This window comes from Gymnogyps californianus, chromosome 1 (genome assembly GCF_018139145.2).
Source record: "Gymnogyps californianus isolate 813 chromosome 1, ASM1813914v2, whole genome shotgun sequence".
Taxonomy (NCBI): domain Eukaryota; kingdom Metazoa; phylum Chordata; class Aves; order Accipitriformes; family Cathartidae; genus Gymnogyps; species Gymnogyps californianus.
Genome location: NC_059471.1, coordinates 205,469,640 through 205,490,147, shown reverse-complemented (window position 1 = coordinate 205,490,147; position 20,508 = coordinate 205,469,640). Strand labels below are relative to the sequence as shown.

The 20,508-nt window shown below is 39.1% G+C and overlaps 1 protein-coding gene across 2 annotated transcripts in view; it reads right to left on the bottom strand.

Moving 5' to 3' along the window:
• Positions 1-19,788, bottom strand: part of PTPN12 (protein tyrosine phosphatase non-receptor type 12) — an 80,432-nt gene extending 60,644 nt beyond the window's left edge. For both annotated transcript variants that reach the window (XM_050909184.1, XM_050909191.1), the window contains exon 1: positions 19,660-19,788. In XM_050909184.1, coding sequence (XP_050765141.1) covers positions 19,660-19,758 — 99 coding nt within the window. In that variant the 5' untranslated portion in view covers positions 19,759-19,788. The remainder of the gene's footprint in view (positions 1-19,659) is intronic.
• Between the last annotated feature and the right edge of the window lie 720 nt (positions 19,789-20,508).

Below are 20,508 nucleotides of genomic sequence, written 5' to 3'. Positions count from 1 at the left end.
AGAAAATGTTTCTTACTTTCTTCATATTTTGTTCAATGAACTGCTTCAAAAAAAGAAAAAGGCTGCGATTTTTCTCAAATATAACCATTTCAAATATATTGTTTGACATACCATTAACACTTAAAGCGCCATGGTAACCTTAATCACAGGTATTCTCAGGCCATGCAAACCCAAAAGTGACTAGCAAAAGAAATAGTTGACTCTTCTGCAGCCCTATATCATGATTTCATTAGAACTCCTGGAGACAAGAATACTACAGTGACATTACTAAAAAGTAAATGAAAATGCTGTTTTAATCAAACAGTCTGAAGCTTAACCTTTTTAAATCATGAACATTTTAGAGGAAATTTTCAATTCTGAAGACTCGTAAAAGCTTGCATCAAAGGGTCAAGTAACAAATGTATTGTGCACATTCTCTTTTAAAACCAGCGTTGAGAACCTAAATCCCTGATACTCCAAAAATAAAGCCTTTATATAGGTTCTATTGCCTTTTGTACACCAAAGTCACAAGTCAAACTTAAATTTCCAAACAGTTTGTAGGATGCCTTTATCACATTTATAATGTAATTACTTCTGAAATTCTTCTATTTTGAAGAGCAGAGAAACGTTTACCTCATAGGAAGTATACACTCAATCACATAAAGGTTTCTAAAGTAGCCTCTCACGGATGTTTGTACCCTGCAGGCTATGTTTGTTACACAGCTAATTTGCTAAATACAGTCCTTCTACAGTGCCAAATTTCAACAAATAAAAAGGTACTTAAGTCCACTGGTAAAATCAATCTGGTTCAGGCAAGTGCCTTGTCAATCAAGCTGCTGATATATTTAAAATAACCCTCAACTGTCATCACTTAAAAAAGCTGAATATTTACAATCCAGAATGTAGAAGTCAATAGTTTGTTCGGTAAACAATAGCAAACCTTTGCTAAGTTTTTTCTGTCTGAAATACAAACAACTTTATTCAACACCCCCAGGGTTCTGGATGATAGATTTACTTCCAGGTATTTCTGAAATGTACAGGAACACCTTCAGATCCAGCCTCAAGATCCTTATCTATAATTCTCATCTATGTGGAATAAGTGACAAAGTAATAAGACTCCACTTCCTTTCTTGGGAAAGGAAGCTGTTCTAATCTGAGCTTCAAATAAGTATTTGATATGGTGCCAATTCAAAAGAAGAGTATGTGAATTTTTACAAGAATTCAGGCGAGACATGACTCTCCTTAGTCTGTTTTTACAAGGAAGAATATTGAAAAAAAAAAAATCATCTGACTGGAGGGATTTCACAAGCAGAGTTTCTCAAAACACTTCCCAGGCCAATCAGGCATTTTCCTTCACGACTTCTCATGAAAAGCAGAGCACACTAACAGATGTTTGATGACAAAGCTAGAAAACAATCAACAAGAGAGGAAGATGGGAATATAAAATAAAGCAAGTACACAGACTTTCAGGGTAAAAGAAATAAGACTAAATTTTAAAAATGCCAAATAAAGTTGTATACCAGAAGCTGACAATGAAGGAAACACACATGCATATTATCACAAATTAACTAAGTGGCAACTCATAAGTGTTTACAGTAGTCATTGAGGAAATAAAGACACAGGATATCTACTGATAAACAAGCTGTATTCAGTAGCAGGTCCAGCATGCTGGGAAATTTCTAGAGATGAGACAATATAAATTGTCAACAGCCAACAGGAGATAAAAGCTATTTTTCCTCTTTCTTAATTGAAATAACAGGTCAGTTGAGGCTGCGATTTTTCTTTTTTTGATGGATTGTATGTTCTTATTTTTCTTCATGGTCTGATATGAATAAAACTGATTCAACTTGAAATTACTGAAATTTTCCTCTTAGGATAGAAACATTCATATTCTACTTTATCTATTGCTTGCATTGCATAAGTGCCCTTCAGCACAGAAAAAGCATTAGTAGCCCTTACATTTTATTTTCTGGTATTTCATATAAAACACAAATTAATTTTTATGTTAATGTTTTTGGTTGTGATGGTCTGTTTTTACTTGAGGATACTTTCGCTGTAACCAAAGAATGCTAGCAAACAGTAAGATAATCCTAGCATCTTCCAGCGAAAAATTCCATGTTTTCTCTGGACAAGGAAGCAATATTTTCCTTTTTAAAGACTGTCGCCAAACATTTAGGTCTAACACTTTCATTCTAACCACTGTCAGTCTACACCTTCTCTGACTCTTCCACCATTAAATGGGGCCTGAAAGGCTTCTTTTGATTTTAAGCCATAATTTAAGTGCCTTGAAACTGTCTCTTGTTTTAACCTCATTTAGAGAGTTACTAGATGGTCAACAAATCCAAAACTAGTACGTTGTTTAACCAGCACTAGTGCAGAATAACTTAAACCCTCAGAGATCAAACAACAACCTGCAGCAATGGTGTTAACTGCTCACAGGCACAATAATTTACTCAGTTCACCTCAACTGTCTCTGATAGCAGAAGATCCTATGCTTAACTACTAAACTATCAAGTTTTATGCAGTGTTTATTTTCTTTGATAAAGAAATTTGGATTTTATTACTTCAACTGAAATGTCTATTTTTGTCTTTAAAGCAATACTAACATTTTGATGAACATTTTCAGAAAGTTTGATTTCTAAGCACTGTTCTTTGCTTAGGAACATTCCTGGAAAAATTGTGTTTTTGTTAAAACTTTTCCTGCTACTCAGTTCCCAGTTAAACTAACAGATGTCTGAGACAAGCTGCAAAGCAACACTACTACTTGTTATTAGGCTTCAAGTTTCATTGACAGGATAGGCCCAGAACTGGAGGCAACTTAGAGGCACTATGTCTCAGAGGTGAGAAGCTGGAATACCTGCCTCTTCTTGCTGTGCTACACAGGTAACTTTTCTTCACAGGCTGGGAGGAAAACTGGGGAATGCAATATCTTAAAATCATTTTATTACAGACATCTGAGGCTCACATGCAGGCGACTTGACTGAGCAAAAAAACCAAACCCCACCACCAACAAAAACACAACTAGATGACTCCTCAAACCTTACTCCTTAAGCCTCAGAAGTTACACAAAACTGGCTAGGCTTTTTTTTTTTTCCCCTTCTTCTTCCTAACGACCCTGAGGATCTAAACGAAAGCAAAATTTAGGTAAAGGTCCAGAAGAAGGATGGTCTTAAAGCAGCAGTTTGCTTGCCCTGTGTCTGTGGAACCCATCCACTAGATGTCAGTGTCCTCTTGGGCAGAGGAAAATCATCTTGGATCCCAACGAAAAGAAGGCAGCTGATAGTCCTTGGTTATGAGGTCAACTGTAAAGGAGGCAATTCTGATAAAGCATCCCTGGGCATCACCTTGGCCACAACAGAAGCAGCCAGCAACAGTAACATTTGTGGATACCAGACACAGAACATAAATATAGTCCTCAACACAAAGTTTAGCCAGTAAGGTAAGAGGCTAAAGACGAAGAGCTGTTTCATGCAACATTACTGATTAAAAGTACAGCACATTGGTCAACAGATATTAAGGTCTGCTGAAAATGAGTGATAAAAAGGCTGCAAGATAAAGGTATTTCTGTTTCCTATTTCCTAAAATACCCCAACACACAAAACAACACTTTTGGACAAAAAAAATACTAGATACAAGGATGGGCTCTACCTCTACCAAAATCCAAATCAGGCCTGAAGAGGCTCAGACTCAGAAGCAATAAATTATTATAGCACAGTGTGAAATCCTCTGTGATAGGCAAGAAAACACCACACCCTTAAATAAAGAGCAGAGCAGAAGTCAAAGTTCAGGCACATTAAGTGCCCATTGCAGGAAGGAATGGGTAGGTGTTTCTCTTCACCTGCATGAAATCTAGATATTAAGATAAACTATAATTTAGAATAGAACATTTCAGTTGGAAGGGACCTACAAAGATCATCAAGTCCAACTGCCAATTCCAAGTTTATAACATTTTGAGATCCTTTCCAGGCAGCACAAGACAATCTCATTCATATTATTCCTTTGTCCCAAATGCCACAACTAAAATTATTAATATTCAACTACTTTACTGTGTTCAAGTAACAAACCCATCACCTCAGCATACAAGTAGCCTTTACAAAGCAATACTTCTTTAGTGGTTTATTAATTCTGATTTAATAATTATTGATTATGTACTTAAATATTTGGATACCATCAAAACCCTGTAAATTACAAATACTAATGGATTAGTGGGATTGATGGAAATCACGTTTCTTATTTTAAGAAATGAGCAAAAATATGATAAAGCTGCAAAAGTAGATTCTAGGCCTTTCCATCTTTTAGGAGAGGCAAGTAACCACTTTGGATACAACTCTACAGCATACTTCAGATTTTAAAAAAGTTTCCCTCTAGCTATAGCCAACTTCTGGTACAATGAACTGTCACCAGGACAGAGTTTCATACCCACCCCTACAGACAAAGGTTACCTGGACTGTTTTTACCATACTGGAGGCAACAGTTAACATCAATGACAACAGTTATTTATATACTGAGATTTTACATATCAATCACTTAACTGTTGTACCAAGTTTAACAGTTTCCCACCTCTTAGCCTTTTATTCCAATTCTGTTTCCTTCAATCTTATTTTCTAAGTCACTAATCTCCTTTATTGCCTCATATCAGAGCAAACACTCTTGCTACTGACACTGGCTGCAGCCCACACTTGCCCATCTAGGAACAGGAAAGTTGCTCAACACTAAATGAAGTATTCCTCTTTTCTGTGTTTACAGATACATTTTAAAAAATTCTGAGAAAATGCTACATTTGTGGTCATATTGACATTCTAATTCTGGAAAACCAGAAACCATTTCAGCAAAGCCACAGAATTAACAAGGTGACTCGGTGAGACACTCCAACTGTGGACACATCAGAAGAGAGGCAGCGGGTGGATTAGCATCACAAAGCCCACTGCCTGCAGAGACCGGAGTCAGGCCTTGTTTGATTGTAAAATACTGGTGACAGTTCCTGACACAAGCAGAACTTCTTCCACATTTTTACTGTCTCTTTCAACTCAGTATATTGCTCAACATACATTACTCGGAGAGCAGCAGGCTGCTAACCTGCACACAAATAAGCTATGAATACCTTCCTGTTTTAGCTCACTAAAACGCAATGTAATCCCCACAAAGAAACTCCTGTTTTTGAATAGCTTCCTCCTAACTTTTGACTCTTCACTGCTTCCTTCTCCATCAAGATGTTTTTTTACCTCCTTCAAGAAAAATTACACTTTATAGCATTTTACTGAGTATTGAACTTACAGATCTAAAATTGGAGAATCGACACTTAATTACACTTTTAGATAATGGAAATATAAGTTCGTGAAACCGCTAGTCACAGCTCTTCAGAATGACAAAATAAGTAGATGAAATACAGGAAATGAGGAAAGTTGCATTACCAAAGTTACTTCCTCAGATATATCAAAGCCACTCTTGGGAAAGGCTAGATAAGAAGGAATGGGATCTAAAATTTTACAAAGTAAGACAGGAAATACTACAAGCAAGCAAAGTGTGGGTTTCTTTCTTACACAAGAAAAAAAAAGAACAACTGGGAAAGTGAGGCTACATAGCACTGAACAACTTAAAAGGAACAGGTTGTACTGCTGCTTATAGCTATGAAAACCATGTGACTTGCTTTTCAGTGTGGAAACATATGCCTTTAGTCAGAAAAAAACCAAACTTCTAAATTCCTACAGATGTGGAAGACTGCCTATTGCAGTATTTCTAGCTAGGAAATAGTCCAGATATTGCGTGCAGTTTGGATTGAGGAGAAACAATGACCCTTCCCAAATATCAGAACTCCCCACACACTTACTAAAAGGAGAACTATTTAAGCACACTGTATGTAGGACACAAACTAAGTTTCTCAGTCTTATTTTCCCTTGATGGAAGTGGCAGCAGTCCAAACAAAATCAATAGCTTTAAAAGATCTCAATTTATTTTCAATGTGTCAGTTAAGTTTAACCTCAACCCCAATGTCTGCTGCAGTTTGACTTTAAGGAACAGTAGCATTTTTCTAAAGCAATGCCCTCTAATCCTTGTATTGTGCCTTCCCTTAAAGGCTACCTTCTTCTCATTCCCAGTTGCTAGCATTGTGCATCAGTATTCCACTGGGTAACCAGAACAGCTATTAATGCTAATAAGCCCAGACAGGAATACATGTTTGTTCTAAAGAGACAGTAACTGCATGACAAGTAATAGGATGAGACATACAGGATTGCTAAGTCCTGGCTTTAAAATGCAAAATACAGAAATACATACTCTACAGCCAAAGTGAATTAATTCACAGGAGCAGTGAAGTATCACAATGTCTTATCAGGACACAAGTGCTTCTTATAGCTGCATTACGGTGAATAGTACATTATGTGAGAACGCTCAAGTACACTACTTACTAGAAGATTGCATCATGACCCCAATGCAAGCTGCACAGCTATTCTCTCTGAATATTGACTGCAGCCCTTGTAGCTGTCAGGACTCAACATTTATTTCAAGATACTCAAAGTAGGCTTTGGTCTCCAGGAATCTCTGTAACAACCAAGCTTAGACAATAGTTCAATACTACAGTTCCTCTTCTGAGGAGAGGGATTCATAAGCACTATTACCTGGTCCAGTGCAAACTCTGAAATATTAATCCTGGTGAAATGAACAAACTGTAACATGAAAATTCATAAGGAACAGTGTGCATGATGATGCTTACAAAGACCATTTCCAAAAAGAATCAAAAAAGTCCAACTTTCAGACATGCAGAGAAAACAGCCTGTTACATTCAAAATAGCTTTGGAGAAACCCTTTCAATCCCTGCAGATGCTTTTAACCACTCCGGTTAAGCCTCATTGTCCTGCTTCCCAGGCTTCTTGCCCCATTGTCCCGAGCTAACACACTTCTAAGATTTTTACTTATTAAAAAATGTTGATTATCAGAGCTAGATAACATTTGCAAACTTAACTTTCTCTTTAAGAGGATAATACAGCCAATAAAATGTGTGGCTAAGCTATTCTGTTCTGAATTTAAAACCAGACTCAAATAGACCAGCCAGTTTGACTTTGACCATTTAATTAAAACAAAACAAAACCCAGCAAGAAATCCACTCATATACCTTCTCTCTTATTATAACCCAACAATTGATCAATCAATCTATGCTTGCACAGGTTAAAAGGGTACCAAACTACACTATAGACAATCATTTGCCTTCAGTTCATTAAAACCATAACAACCTATATAAAGCTAATGCTTGTTCTGAAGAGCTTCCAGTCTAAAAGCAAGGCAAAGACAAAGTTGAAGAAAGATATTTAACTTATTCACGTGGTTTTCCACTCATCATGCAATGGCCTCTGTCTTCCAAAAACAGCAACAAACGATGGCTTAAAAAATAAGGAAGTCATTCTAGCAGTACAGGGATAAGGTAGCACAAGCACAGGAGTAAAGGGGAGGGAAGAAAGGAAGGGAAAAAAACGCAACACAACAGAAAAAGGGAGAGAAGCAAAATGTAAATAAAATATCCAAGATATGTCAGAGTTGATAACTATTGAATCAAAAATACATATTGCAATTTGCGTAAGGTCTGACAGAGGTACTATGTCTAGTGGAAAACTACACACTTTGCAGGGATGATTCAACTACTAGCTGACATAAATGCAGAATTCCTAAAGGGTATCTTGTTTATACAAAGTCCAGAAGCTAGATCCAACAAGTTAAAGACAAATCAAAAGACAGCAGTATGAATGCAAAAGGAAGCCCACACGAGCAAGCATTTCTTCTATCTTTTCTTCTGCAAAAATCCTTCCATAGCATTTGAGATACCCTTAAAAATCACAATACACTTTGCATAACCGAAGTTCCCCAACTTTCTTCTGGAGGTTCTCTCAAGTCCAGTTTATAAATTAAATAAAAGGTTTTATGTACTTAATTTTCCACACAATATGACAATCATATACCCATTAAGCTGACCTACCACCAGAAGGAGAGAAGGTTGTGATCTCTATCCAAACAAATCTTCTGTTCAGCATATAAAGTTGGTAAGCTATATTCCTACAAACAGAACATTTCACATTCTCAGTTGTTACCAATAAACGCTAAATTCCAATACCACACTAGCAAGAATCTGTTAACAGAGAAAGGCAGAAAAAAAATCATACAAATCTTACAAGTAAATATTGTCTGCTGCATTATTATCACTTGTCTTGGAATAGTCTGCAAGGAACAACACCTGAAAATCTACACCATCAGTATGTGATTCAGGAAACTCCTGACTTCAGGATCAAGTTCTGGAGGTTTTGAAGTGGTAAGTAATACAATGGCCCCATAAAATCTAAAGGACATGGCACTGAAATGCAAGAATAGAAGGAACTCATTTTTGCATTTATTTACTGAATCCAGTTCCAGTGACTCCCTGACATGCCCTACAAGATCCTTTACCTGACTAAAATCATGGTCATTTTTAGCTCAAAGGTACTGTCTCTCTAGAAATAAATCAGTTCACTACCTAATTATATCCCTGCACTGAATTCCCTTTTTACTTGATTGCTACTTTTCTCACTTCTAAACAGATCCTGGCCTGATGTACACTTAATACGTCTGGAAGTTATCTTCATCCAAAAGAGCTAAAAATACCATCACTGAAGTTTTTATATCCACATACTTTCTTCACTGGATGATCATATTGCCTTACTTTACCAGACACGGAATACTTTTTCTATGAATACAGGAAGGGAAGCCTATTATGTATGCTATAAGACTGTACAAACAGGATGCTGGCTTCATTTTCACACAATCACCAATTTAAACAGTGTTAATGCTTTTTAAAATGCTGTGCCAGAAAGATACGCTGCTATAGCTTTGTACCAAAACTGCTATAGTGTTTAATAACATATAAGTTACCAAATGTAAGCTCTCATTCAGGCTATTCCATATTAGAATTAGTTACGGAATTAGCTAGCGTTTTAGAAGCAAATATCATTTCCCTTTAGGAAATTACAGTTTCTACGTGGATTTATGGCAACAGCTTGCTGACTTTAGGACACATACATTTTTTCAGTGTTATTGATCTCTCTATTTAAATCATTTACTAATAGGCTACAGATTTCTGTAATTTGTAAGAAATACAACTAGGCTTCTCTCTGCCACAGTTTCATGTATTCAAGTTTCTACCTGTTCTTTTCAGAACAACAAAAATAGGAAGTTGGCATCCTAAATAATTTGCAGGCTGCATTTTCACTGTAACAAAACACAAAGAAAAGAAATGAAAGCTCAAATTTCATCATCTTAATCAAAATACTAAGAAAGTATCTGGCACCAGTTGAAGCAGCAACTGGAGCAATGTTACTACAGAATATCAGGGCAATTCCCACAACAGTTCTGTGGAATAGCCTTTGGAAAAGTTCTTCTGTTTATAAGGAAAATATAAAAGGTTGCAATTGATTTGTGAGTGACTAGCTTAACATCCAGCTTAATGACAATTTACTTCAGAACATTCAGTCTGAAAAACAGACTCGTGTCCAAAGCTTTAAGTGCAAAGATCCTGTGTTCCAATTTTATAGCAAAAAGCTGTTAAAGGAAACAATGCAAGTTACATTTCTCCCTTCTGGGCCTACTTTTCATGAAGCAGAAATAACAGAAAAATAAAGTATCTATAAAACGACGCACTTCTTTACTAAAATAAATTCCAGTGAGTGCCTGAAGTACTTCCAAGATCCTTCCACCTGCCTAAAATCAGTCATTTTTCTCCCTTAACATTTACATAGAGTTCCCTATATGTCCATTAACATTTACGCACAGTTATGTTTATGCAACCTCACAGGACATGAGTTAAAATTAGTTTTACATTTTAATTTGGTCATAATAAAAATCAACGCGGCTTTGTGTAACCATCTATACTACTAAAAATGGAAGTCTTAGAAGAAACTGTCAAATACTTACAGCTATCTGGGGAAACTCACAATATCTAAGAGATTATTTCCTTCCTTTAACAGTTTGTGCAATAGGGGTGCTACCCTATAGGCAATTTATAATTAATTCATTTCTGCGGGAATTCTCAGCTTTTTGAAGCAGTTAAACTAACCTACATATGTCCTTCCCTCCAGAATAGTGTTTCATTTTCCAGCTTTATTTTCAGCTAAATGATTCCCTCGAGTACTCCTACTGGACAACTGTATTAATTTCAATTAACAATTACCTATTTGCTAAAATTACTAGAATATACATGAGGGAGTAACTAATAATGAAAGCACAGCTTCCAGCTGTAATTCTGCTTCCTATGCAGGAAGGCAAAGATTCAAGTAGAAAATTCAAGGAAGAATTAAGACTTACCTTCTACACGTGGAAAAGCAGTAAAAAAAGCTATGCACTGCAAAAATGCAGGACATAATACATTTACCACTGAGTCATCCCCACGATCTATTTTACTCACTCACAGAGCAGCTAGTCATCAACTTACAAACCCAACCTATCCACAGTCTAAGTGGAGTGCGCTATTCGTATCCCTTGTTTTTCTTTGTTTGTTCTGCTTTTTATGTTAATTAATTTCTCAGTTTTGTGCAGTAAGACCACGCAGATACTGGACAACTAATCCAGTAAGAAAATCTGTCTAAGTAGGAAGCTATACCCAAGCACCACATATACTACCAGAACACTGAGTGCCTTAAGGAAAAAAAGACCCTGTTCCACCACAGGGTTATGCATTAGAGAGTCAAATACAGTCAAATAAGAAGTGAAACATTTAGGACAGAGTGGAACACCACTTAGGCTTCTCAAGAGCTGTGCAGTTCCCACAGCAATCAGTCATTTCAACATGATGCATAATCTACAGTGGCAAGTCCCTTGAACGCTTAAAGACAGGAAACCCATGTAGCATCCCTTGAGTTAGGAACCCAGTTGCTCAAAGATAGCTGTGTCCTCCAAGAACTATGAGAGGAATAAAAATAGTGCCACACTAACAAAAATGGAAGACAACATCTATTTAAAAAAAATAAAAATCAAACAATGGAAAACAATATGAAAATTCTGGACCAACAGCCCCCTGAAACTCTGAAATGTGGTGAGTAGCTGGGAATCATGCCTGTTGGTCTCTGAAGTCCAGCCAAAACCTGCATGAACCAGAACCTTGTCTCAACAGCTGCAGACATCCAGCTCAGCACAAGAAATGGATTTCTCATCCATGATATTGACCCTATAGCAGATATGAAAGCTAGCAACGAGAGCAGAGGTGCTAACTGCCCAACCTCAATAAAAGCAGGAAGATGAGACAATGCCACTCATGTACCACATTCTTTTCAGTCTCCCATTGATTGTCCTTTATTAGCTGTCCAGAAGAAAAAGTCTTGGCCCCTTGTTCCCACCGTAGCCTAGCTGCACAGCTGAAAGATGGTCATCTACCTCTTCAGAACCAAAGAAAGAATTGCTCTCAATCTCACTGATCCACATAGAAGCTGTTCTTCCTGTGATCACAAAGAGTACAAAACATCTGTGTGTTTTCAGATGAAAAACAAGAAGCAGATGTCATCCACATGAGGCAGTAAGAATGACAAGACAGCAAGACAGACAAATGCAGCAAGATGCAAAATTATTCAAGAGGGCACCACTGTACTCTGACCTTAGAAAAACAAACAAAACCAGCTACAACTTACAAGACTACATAAGAAGGAAATTAATGTAAAAAAGTTTGTTTAAAATTCACAAGTTCAGTATTATAACTAAATAAAAGAGAATGAAGTAGTGCATATGTTCTTTAAAGCAATGTGGTTTTAACTAAGTTAACTTCTCCTTAGAGACTGACGCTTTCCAACCCATGAGTTTAGACACCAAAACTCATAGCTAAGATCATGCAATTAAAACTAATATTTCAATAATGTTTAAGAATCAAGGCCTGCTCTCCAACATATAAAAAGTAAGAGTATAGCCCTTCCTCCAAAGAGAAAGGAACCTAAATTATAAGGATATGCGTATGAACACTTAACAACTGTGTTAGGATTTCTCCAAATCATAGCAAATTAAAAATTGAACAAGCCAACCAATCCATACAGAACTTACAACTTCAAGTCTACTAATATAGTTGCCCTTGGCACATCCCTAACACTAGGCAATTCAGTTCTTTTTACTGGACTAAGGGAGCTCAGAAGTAAAATAAATTTAAAAAATTGTCAGAAGCATCATGGTAGGATTTCCTCCAAAATTACTGAATCTTCCTTCTAGAAATCTGAATGAATGAAACATGTATCTTTATTTGCTTTCGCTCCTAGTGACATGTCTAGCCCATGAGGCAACATCATTCATGGCTTCAGTCCTCTTATAATAGCTAGATACTTTCCCCCATTGAACTAACTGGCTACATCAGCTTCCTACTTTTTACAGCTGATAATTCAATTCTTCTAGGCTTTTCTTTCACAAGACACTTCCATTAGAGCAATATTGCCTTTAAGTCTTCCCATAAATTGATTACCACCAATAAAATTACCTTTTAAAGAAATTAAAAGTATCAATTTGTAGGAGGATAGATAGGAGGAAAAATTAGGTCAACCAAACTAGGTCATCCATTTATACCTCTATTTATCTGGTACCTTTTGGGAAACTTATTTCTCTACTTTATCTTTTTAGCTGTGTAAGAATTATTTCATTCTAAAGTTGATGGCAAAAGGGTAGCTAGAACAAGGCCCTCAGAGATACAAGCAGTAACTTTCCTACGCAAACCTCACAGTGACTGAAACATCCTGACATCAATATTCAAAGATACTTTAAAACAACGGTTCCCAACCCAGAATGATGGTCCTAAAGTCTGACGGACTTCACTGTGCTCTTCTCCTCTTAACTCTTTTCTTACATTGCTGTTGCACTCTCAGCTTCCCTCGTAAAGCTACTAGCTTTGTACTGGTACTGCCTCAGCAGTATTGGGTCTGAACACAGTTTTGTTTCTCGAAGATGTAGAGGGACTCGAGACAGTACTCTAACAATACAGCCACTCTCTGGGGCTCCCGGTTCTGGATCCAAAACTCCACAGCTGTACCAGAGTGCTCTCCTTCCGTGAACACATTGCGTCTGTTCAAATTCGGACAAATAATTCATGAGTTAAGTTTATATTGGCAAGTCTTTTTTCGCCAGATGAAGCAGGAAAACAAAGCTTAATCTCTTTGCAACATTCACATGCTAGTTAACAGAAATAGAAATCCATATCCATACTTCATTTAGGGCAAATATACACAGCTGAGTTATCCAAGCCTGCACTGGCATAACTGTAGCAATTGTGGAGTAAAACAGCCCAAGGAAAATACCAGGATGCAAATACCAGGATGCAAACACCGCACTTCCTAACGGCACAAAGAGCTTCTGCTCTACCCAATTAACTTACACTTTACTCAGTTCTGTATCTGACCTTTAACACTGATGCCTCTCCCTAAATGAAGTCTGTTTTATAAGACCAAGATTCAAATTAACCTTTCCCTGCTTGCAGAGCTGATAACTTCTATTTAGCTATAACAACATCAAGGAAAAATACCCTGAAGCTATTGCAGTTTTAAGGTAAATTATGTACACTTCAAAACAAGAAATTTCTACTATAGCAATCAGTCACACTTACATGCAGAGTAGCATATACACATACATCCAGATATATACATGTATATGCATATATCTCTCCATGTACATAGATCTACAGAACTATACACTAGGGTCTAGGGTTGATGAGCTATGGTCACATGAGACACACCTATACTACATATAGTTATTTAGGTATCTATCTATATGTATCTATCTGTATATATATGTATAACTATGTACAGCAAAAGGCACTGTAGGATCGAGATCAGAATAAAAGCAAAGTATGTATTTGACATGGTATTCAAATTATTTGGAATGCATGTAGTATGCCTTGAGCTGCAAGGTCAAGATTACCATTTGCTCCTCTTGAACAACTCTATAATTTTCAGCAAAATCAGTACACAACCCTTTACTCCATAAGAACAGTAGACTTACACACTGCTGTCTTTAGAGACTGAGCAAACAGAACTTAATACCATACAAGCTATTTGACACAACCCAGAGCATTGCCTGACTTGTTTTAGTTTCATTTGCCCAGAAGAACTACTGCAATTTTAGGCAGAATTTGCAAGTTCTTATACCCGAGGGTCACTATAGCAGCTTTGTGGTTGTATTCAACTGCCTCTGTGAAAATTCAGAATGGCATCTTTGAAACAACAGGAATAGCACTCATTTCCTCAGAAAGGGACAAAAAAGCTGAATATTTAAACTGAATGGTTGTTCACAGAAAGTTGTGGTTTTGTATAACATTTAAAGAACAGTATTTCACAAAATTTCAGAGACCTCTGAAGTTAAGGGTTACTGAAATTACTATTCAGCCATATTGCTCCAACCAGATGTAGTCTACGTAAATGAAGCTTTATGAATGGCCTGGATGACTATCACTGCTCACAGTGAAGCAATCTGTTGGTGTGTGTCCCCCCCAATCAAATTAACAGCATCTAGCTGAAATACAGTTAATGCCAATAAAACTTCAAAAATACATTAACACTCAAATTAAAGTATAATATGGAAGATGAGTAGTAACAGACCCATTTTTTATGCTGAAATTTTAAAAAGGCTCAAAGCATATCTTAAGTGACAGTTGTCTATGATCTATTAACACATCTGTAAGAGCTTCTTATAACAGATCAGCTGTACTACATACTTACGGGTCATTTTCTCCAAGGCAATTACTCTTTCTATCACACTTAAGGGAAGTGCTCAGAACTGTTGATGTTCATTCAAAAGTCCCCAATTTACAAGAATTTCATACAAATCTATATTTACACCAATTAAATCTTTTTTTTGATGTTTCAAGAAAGTTTAACATCTAGTTGATTCTACCCATGTTTTTCCTAATTTAGCCTTAACAGATGAAAATTATTTCTCCTGAAAAGACCACGTATTTTATAACATATATGATAAAGCATAAGTTGAGAGTTCACATTTCAAACTATGTGCTACAAGCATGAAACTCATTAAGTAAATAAATACTAGAAAACATAATTTCCAAAAATGTCTAGTTTTTTTAAACTTAAAAATAACCCAGAAAGATATAATACTCTTATCTTTCTTCACTAAGTTTCCAGATTATCTGCTTGCCTTATAAATTTGAAAAATACCTTCACAGATACTCAAGAGGTGCATTAACGGTATTTGAATGAGAAAGGTTTACACAAGTGCACATTAATATACAGACAAGCTTTTAAGAAGGGTGTTTCCCAAGTGCCATGGCTATGGTTGAATATAATATTTGCAATATCTTTAATGCTATTTCAGAATGTACAGGAATTAGAACAAAATCAATGTCACGATTGCCATTAGTACATGGACTTTCAGTATGTATCTTAGTAGTCTTGATGAGTGAGTTAGAATAGTCTAGATTGCTAATTCCTTTCTAGTAGTCTTAGGCATTTTAGAAAAGATGTACTTCCCTGGAAAAAAACAAAACAGGGAAGGCAAGTTTTATAACATCTGGTGTAGTACTGCTTATGATCAGCTTAGCTTTTATCCTTAGAAGTCAAGCACATTCCACCTCCCCTTTTTCAAAATAGGATTTTCAGAGAACAATGAGGTAAAAGTACTTAAAAATAAAAAATTTGAAAATAAAACCATCAAGAGGTTAAAAGCATAGAAACTACCTTTTTATCTGTTTCCATCAAATCAATTACTTATTTAAACCCCCTTTTATACTTTAGAAAACAGCACATCAAGTTCTTTGCTATCTCCAAACCTAAGAGTTTCGGCTTAGATGGATTGAACAGAACACAGATACGCAATATTCAGTTGTCTGAGTTAGTTAGCTCTACCTCTTGAATGAAAGGTATAAAAAGATCTGAGACCAGATGTAGGTACCTAGTAACTCCTTGCAAAGTTGTTAAAAAACAGTATTATTTAGACTGATGATCTAAGACAGGATCATTTTGACGCCGCTACCTTCAAGTTAACAGCTGAGGGTCCCCTACACAGTACCCATGGCAAAAACCAAAAACACTTTCAGCCATTCTGTGTTCCACGACAACAGATTAGCCAGAGATATAACACAGAAGATTACGCAAGACTGTCATATACCACAAAATATTTGAAACATAACATCTTATTTTTTTAAGGTAAAGCTTTACACCATCCATATTTCAGTTCTCCTATAACAATGGCAATCTACATCAGACAAACGATAGAAACAAGAGCATCAGAATGCTTTTGTTGAGACTACTGCATAAGAAAACAAAACTCTGTTAGTTGTGGATAAATTAAATGAAAATCAGCAAAAAATATTTATTGAGGTCTTTCTAAAATCTAGGATCTAGAAAAACTGTTTTCTTTACCTCCATATGGAGCTTTGACTTCCAACCCTTGTTTGATGTAAGACACATGTTCATTACAGAAAATCAGAATCTAGACCAGGCTGGTTGTATTCATACAACATGAAACACCAAGAGGAAGCAATCTATACTTACTTCCTTTTGCCCAAATAGCAATGTCAGCAGAAAACAAGGAAAAAGTATACTCTTGGATGTATTGTAACCATACTAGTAAAATCCTAACCTACATTATTTTAGGAAAAAGCCCACTTGCCCCTATATCCACAGATACATGCTTATGGGCAAAACACACAGGCAAGCCTATACCATTTTCAAACTATTCACTTCAGTTAAACCTAATTGTGCACACCCATAGTACTGAATTGATCTACTAATAAGTCCTGCTTACTTTCTAGTGCAAACTAATTAAATACATTTGATTTCCAGTAACAAACTTCCTATTGGTGCCCAGATTATGCAATTTATCTTGGGGGGGGGGGGGGGGGATATCAACTTTCCACCTTCCAAGTGGAACATGTTTTCAGGCATGTCAACAGCATTATTAAATAGCAGTCTTAGTCATCTACACTATGGACTTTCAATAACGTTCAGCCAGACTAATCAGTCTACCTGCGCATAACTCTAGCTTCTCTACCCTCTCTTCCAGCACTCCCTGGCACCTGTCTATCAAGTACTTTTAGTTCATTCACTCAAGCCTAAACAGAATTCTGCAAGGCTATTACTCAACACATTCAAAGGCAATAAAGATGTGAAAATAAAGAATTGTTTTCAATTGCATTCACCCATTATTCCATTCCTATTTTTAGATTCCATTTTGACTTGGAAATGAAGCGATGAGTAACAGCAATTCCTATTCCACAAATCTGCCACTGCTTAGCAGCAACAGTACATCCTGCACTTAAATAAGAAAATACAACTTCCTCCCTCCCCCCGCGCCGAAAAATTTCTACTAAATCTTAAAGAAAACAGAATACTGAAGCTTTTTACCCCCTTCACCTCTCTTTTCTTCTCCCTTTTCAATCATTTTAAAGAGCATATAAGCATAGGTCTATTAAAAAAAAACCACACACCCAAAAACACACACCTAAAAAAACCAACAAAATACCCCAACATGTTCATAATGAAAAACTAAATAAATCAGTAATTATGATTCTTGTTGCCATATTAATCTATATCTGCTTTAGTACATGGAGGTGAATATTGAGACTAATGTGAATATTAAGGCCAAAGATCAGTATCCTAGTTTCCTGGTTTTCCTGTAATTTATTATGCAAAAATCAAATATGAAAGTTTGAAATAGTGTTAAGAGGCCAAAAGAAATTTTGAATGCAGTTCTTCCCAAAGCATTCAACACTGTTTCAGGTAATACATCTTTCTCCTGAAATGCCTTGCCAATTACTTCCTACAATCCTATTTTCCCATTTTTTAGCAGCATTCTCTTTCCTTGCTGCTCTATGAAAGCGATGGGAAAGCTTACTGACTACACAGTTGAAAGCTACAGAAACAACATGCTGTCAAATAGAGAAATTGAAACAAAAGCTATTTTTCCATACAGAGGTGCCACTACTTAGAAGAAAGGATGACAAAACTATTGTATACCATTTGACCGTAACAAAGCTAAAACATTAGGCTATTTATCAGATATGAAATGGTAGAAGTGGGTTAGGAGATCTAGTACAAAGTACTTAATATAAAGGGTATTAAAAAAACCCCACATTTTCCACTAGTCTAGGCCACCCTTTCTCTAAACTACATGTAGTTTATGTGAACAAGACTCATCAGTACAAGACAAGATGTCAATTTGTGTTCAATAGCAATTATATTACTAAAACTATCATTTAATGAAACAGTTCTGTCAAAGTATTTAACCTTTAAATTCTCGTGTGCAGATGCTCTATTCAGCGAAACAAATTTAGAAGTGTCCTATCGCTCCAACGCCGTTCTTCATTTTACATATTTGTCTCTTCCTTTCCCACACGCTCAGATGTTTCGGCAGCATACTTTCAGTATTTGCAAAATCCTGCCCAAAGAGCGTGGCCGATTTCCCACGGGCTCCCACCCCATCCTGGATGAACTCGTTACTTCCCAAAGTCCACTCCACTTCCTCTTCCACCCCTGGACCTGCCAGCACTCCCAACGCCCCTCCGCCTTGCGCAACATCCGCGGCCTCCTCCCCACATTTCAGACAATCCCTGATGCGACATTTACATTGAGGTTCAGGGTTTTTTTGTTCCCAGACGACTAGCAAAGACTGACAGCTTAAAGGGTTAACGATGTGGTTTTAATCCCAAATAGTGCCAGATAATAAAATAAGCTACAAAGATACATGTATACGGAGGCTGCTAACCTGCTCATCTCTAGCTGTTCTGTGGGTCAAACTGTATTTTAAGTGTTTAAACAATATTGAAAAGAGCCAGCGACATCTGCCCAATCAAAATTATTGTTCACAGCTCAGACCATCTATTCAAACGATAAATCTCTTCAAAGATTTTAACACCCCGATTAAACAGCTAAAATAAACCAGGAAAAGAGCTAATGCTCCAATAAATTCTTCCCCCGAGCACACACGTTAACCAAAGGCTGACGGTGAACTGATCTGGAAGGAAGAAAGGACGAGGGATACAGGCAGGGCTGCGATGGGGGATGGGGAGCACAGGGAGATGTTAGGGAAGGGAAGATGAATATTCCTCCAAGGACTATTCAATACATTTAACACACCTCCTCCGAAAGAAGAGAAATCTCAAGCAGGCGGCTACAGGGGGAGATAAAGGGGGAAAGGAGGGAAGGAGTGTCCGATTATCCCCAGATGACATTATACATGGCAACCCCGCGAGAAACGGGGCTGTAAGGGCGAGGAAGCACTAACAGACCTCCCCGAGCCGCCTCTGTCCCTTTTATCTGCTCAGGGAAGGGGGGGGGGCGGAGGCTCCCGTTTAATTTTGCAACAGCCGATCACCTACCATCTCCTCAGAAGCAGAGAAGAGCCGAGGCAGGGGGCTGCGGTGACAAACCTTCCCGGGGGGTGGCGGCAGGAAGAAGGGTAAATTAAGGCGGCCACCTTCCCCCCCCCTCCCCCCCCCCCCCGCCTCGTCGAGCTCAAAAAGTGGTGGTGGGCACGGGGGAGCCGGCTGAGCTTCGGGGCTACACAATAGCAGTTCACTCCCAGGGAAGCGATGCTTCCCCCCGACGCCTCCTTGCTCGCAGGGGGATGGGGAAGGGGCTGCGGGGGCAGCCCGGCGCCTCGGCCCCCCCGGCGGGACGACCGCCCCCCGCCCCGAGGGGAGGCAGGAGCCGAGGCAGGAGCCCTGCCCGCGCCCCTCGCCGCGCCGCCGCCCCTCACCATGAAGTCGCTGGCGAAGTTGTCCTCCCCATTGTGGTCCGTGTCCTTCATGGCTTGGACTCGCTTAATGAATTTCCTCAGAATCTCCTCCTGGCTCATCCTGCCCCGCCGGCCGCCCTGCGGAGCGGGAGCCCCAGCCCCGGCCGCCCGCCTGCTCTCCGCCTCGAGCCCCCTCCGCCGCAGGAGCCCGTCACCCGGCTGCCTTCCTCGCCTCTCCTCTCCTCTCCCACCCCCCGGGCCTGCCCCGCGGCCTGCTGGCGCGGCGCGGCTTCCCCACCCCGCTCACGGCCGCTCGGCCGCCCGCTCCATCCTCCCCTCCCTCCGCCCGACCCTCCCTGGACGCCGCCGCCGACACAGGGACACGACGAAGTCCCCACCTCCTGCCCCCGCGCAGGCGCGACTCCCGCTCCTCCGGCGATTCCTACGCCCGCCTCTCCTCGGGAACCGGCCCGCCCCTGCTTCGCGCCCATTGGCTCCTCTGACGGCCGCCTCGTCCTATTGGTGGCCGAGGACGCTAATCACCGGCTAGCCCAGCCTCGAGGGAGAACTTCGTTGCGGTCTTCGCCTCGCCCCGGTCTGCCGGCCCCTCCCGTTTCCCACGGATGGGACCTTCCGAAGGGCGCCGAATGGAGCTCTGGAAGGGACCACTTGGAAGGCGGGGGGGGGGGGAGGGGAGGGGAGCGGAGCGAAGTGCGGTTTCCTCTGGCTGGAGTACAATGGGGCGGCGGTGGGTGCCTACAGCTCCGGGGCCGGGAGGCAGCGGCCGGCGCTGCGGCATGCCGGGACCTGTAGTCGCGCCAGTCAGCGTCCCCGGCGCTCGGCGGCCCGCAGCGGGGGAGGGCTGCGCGG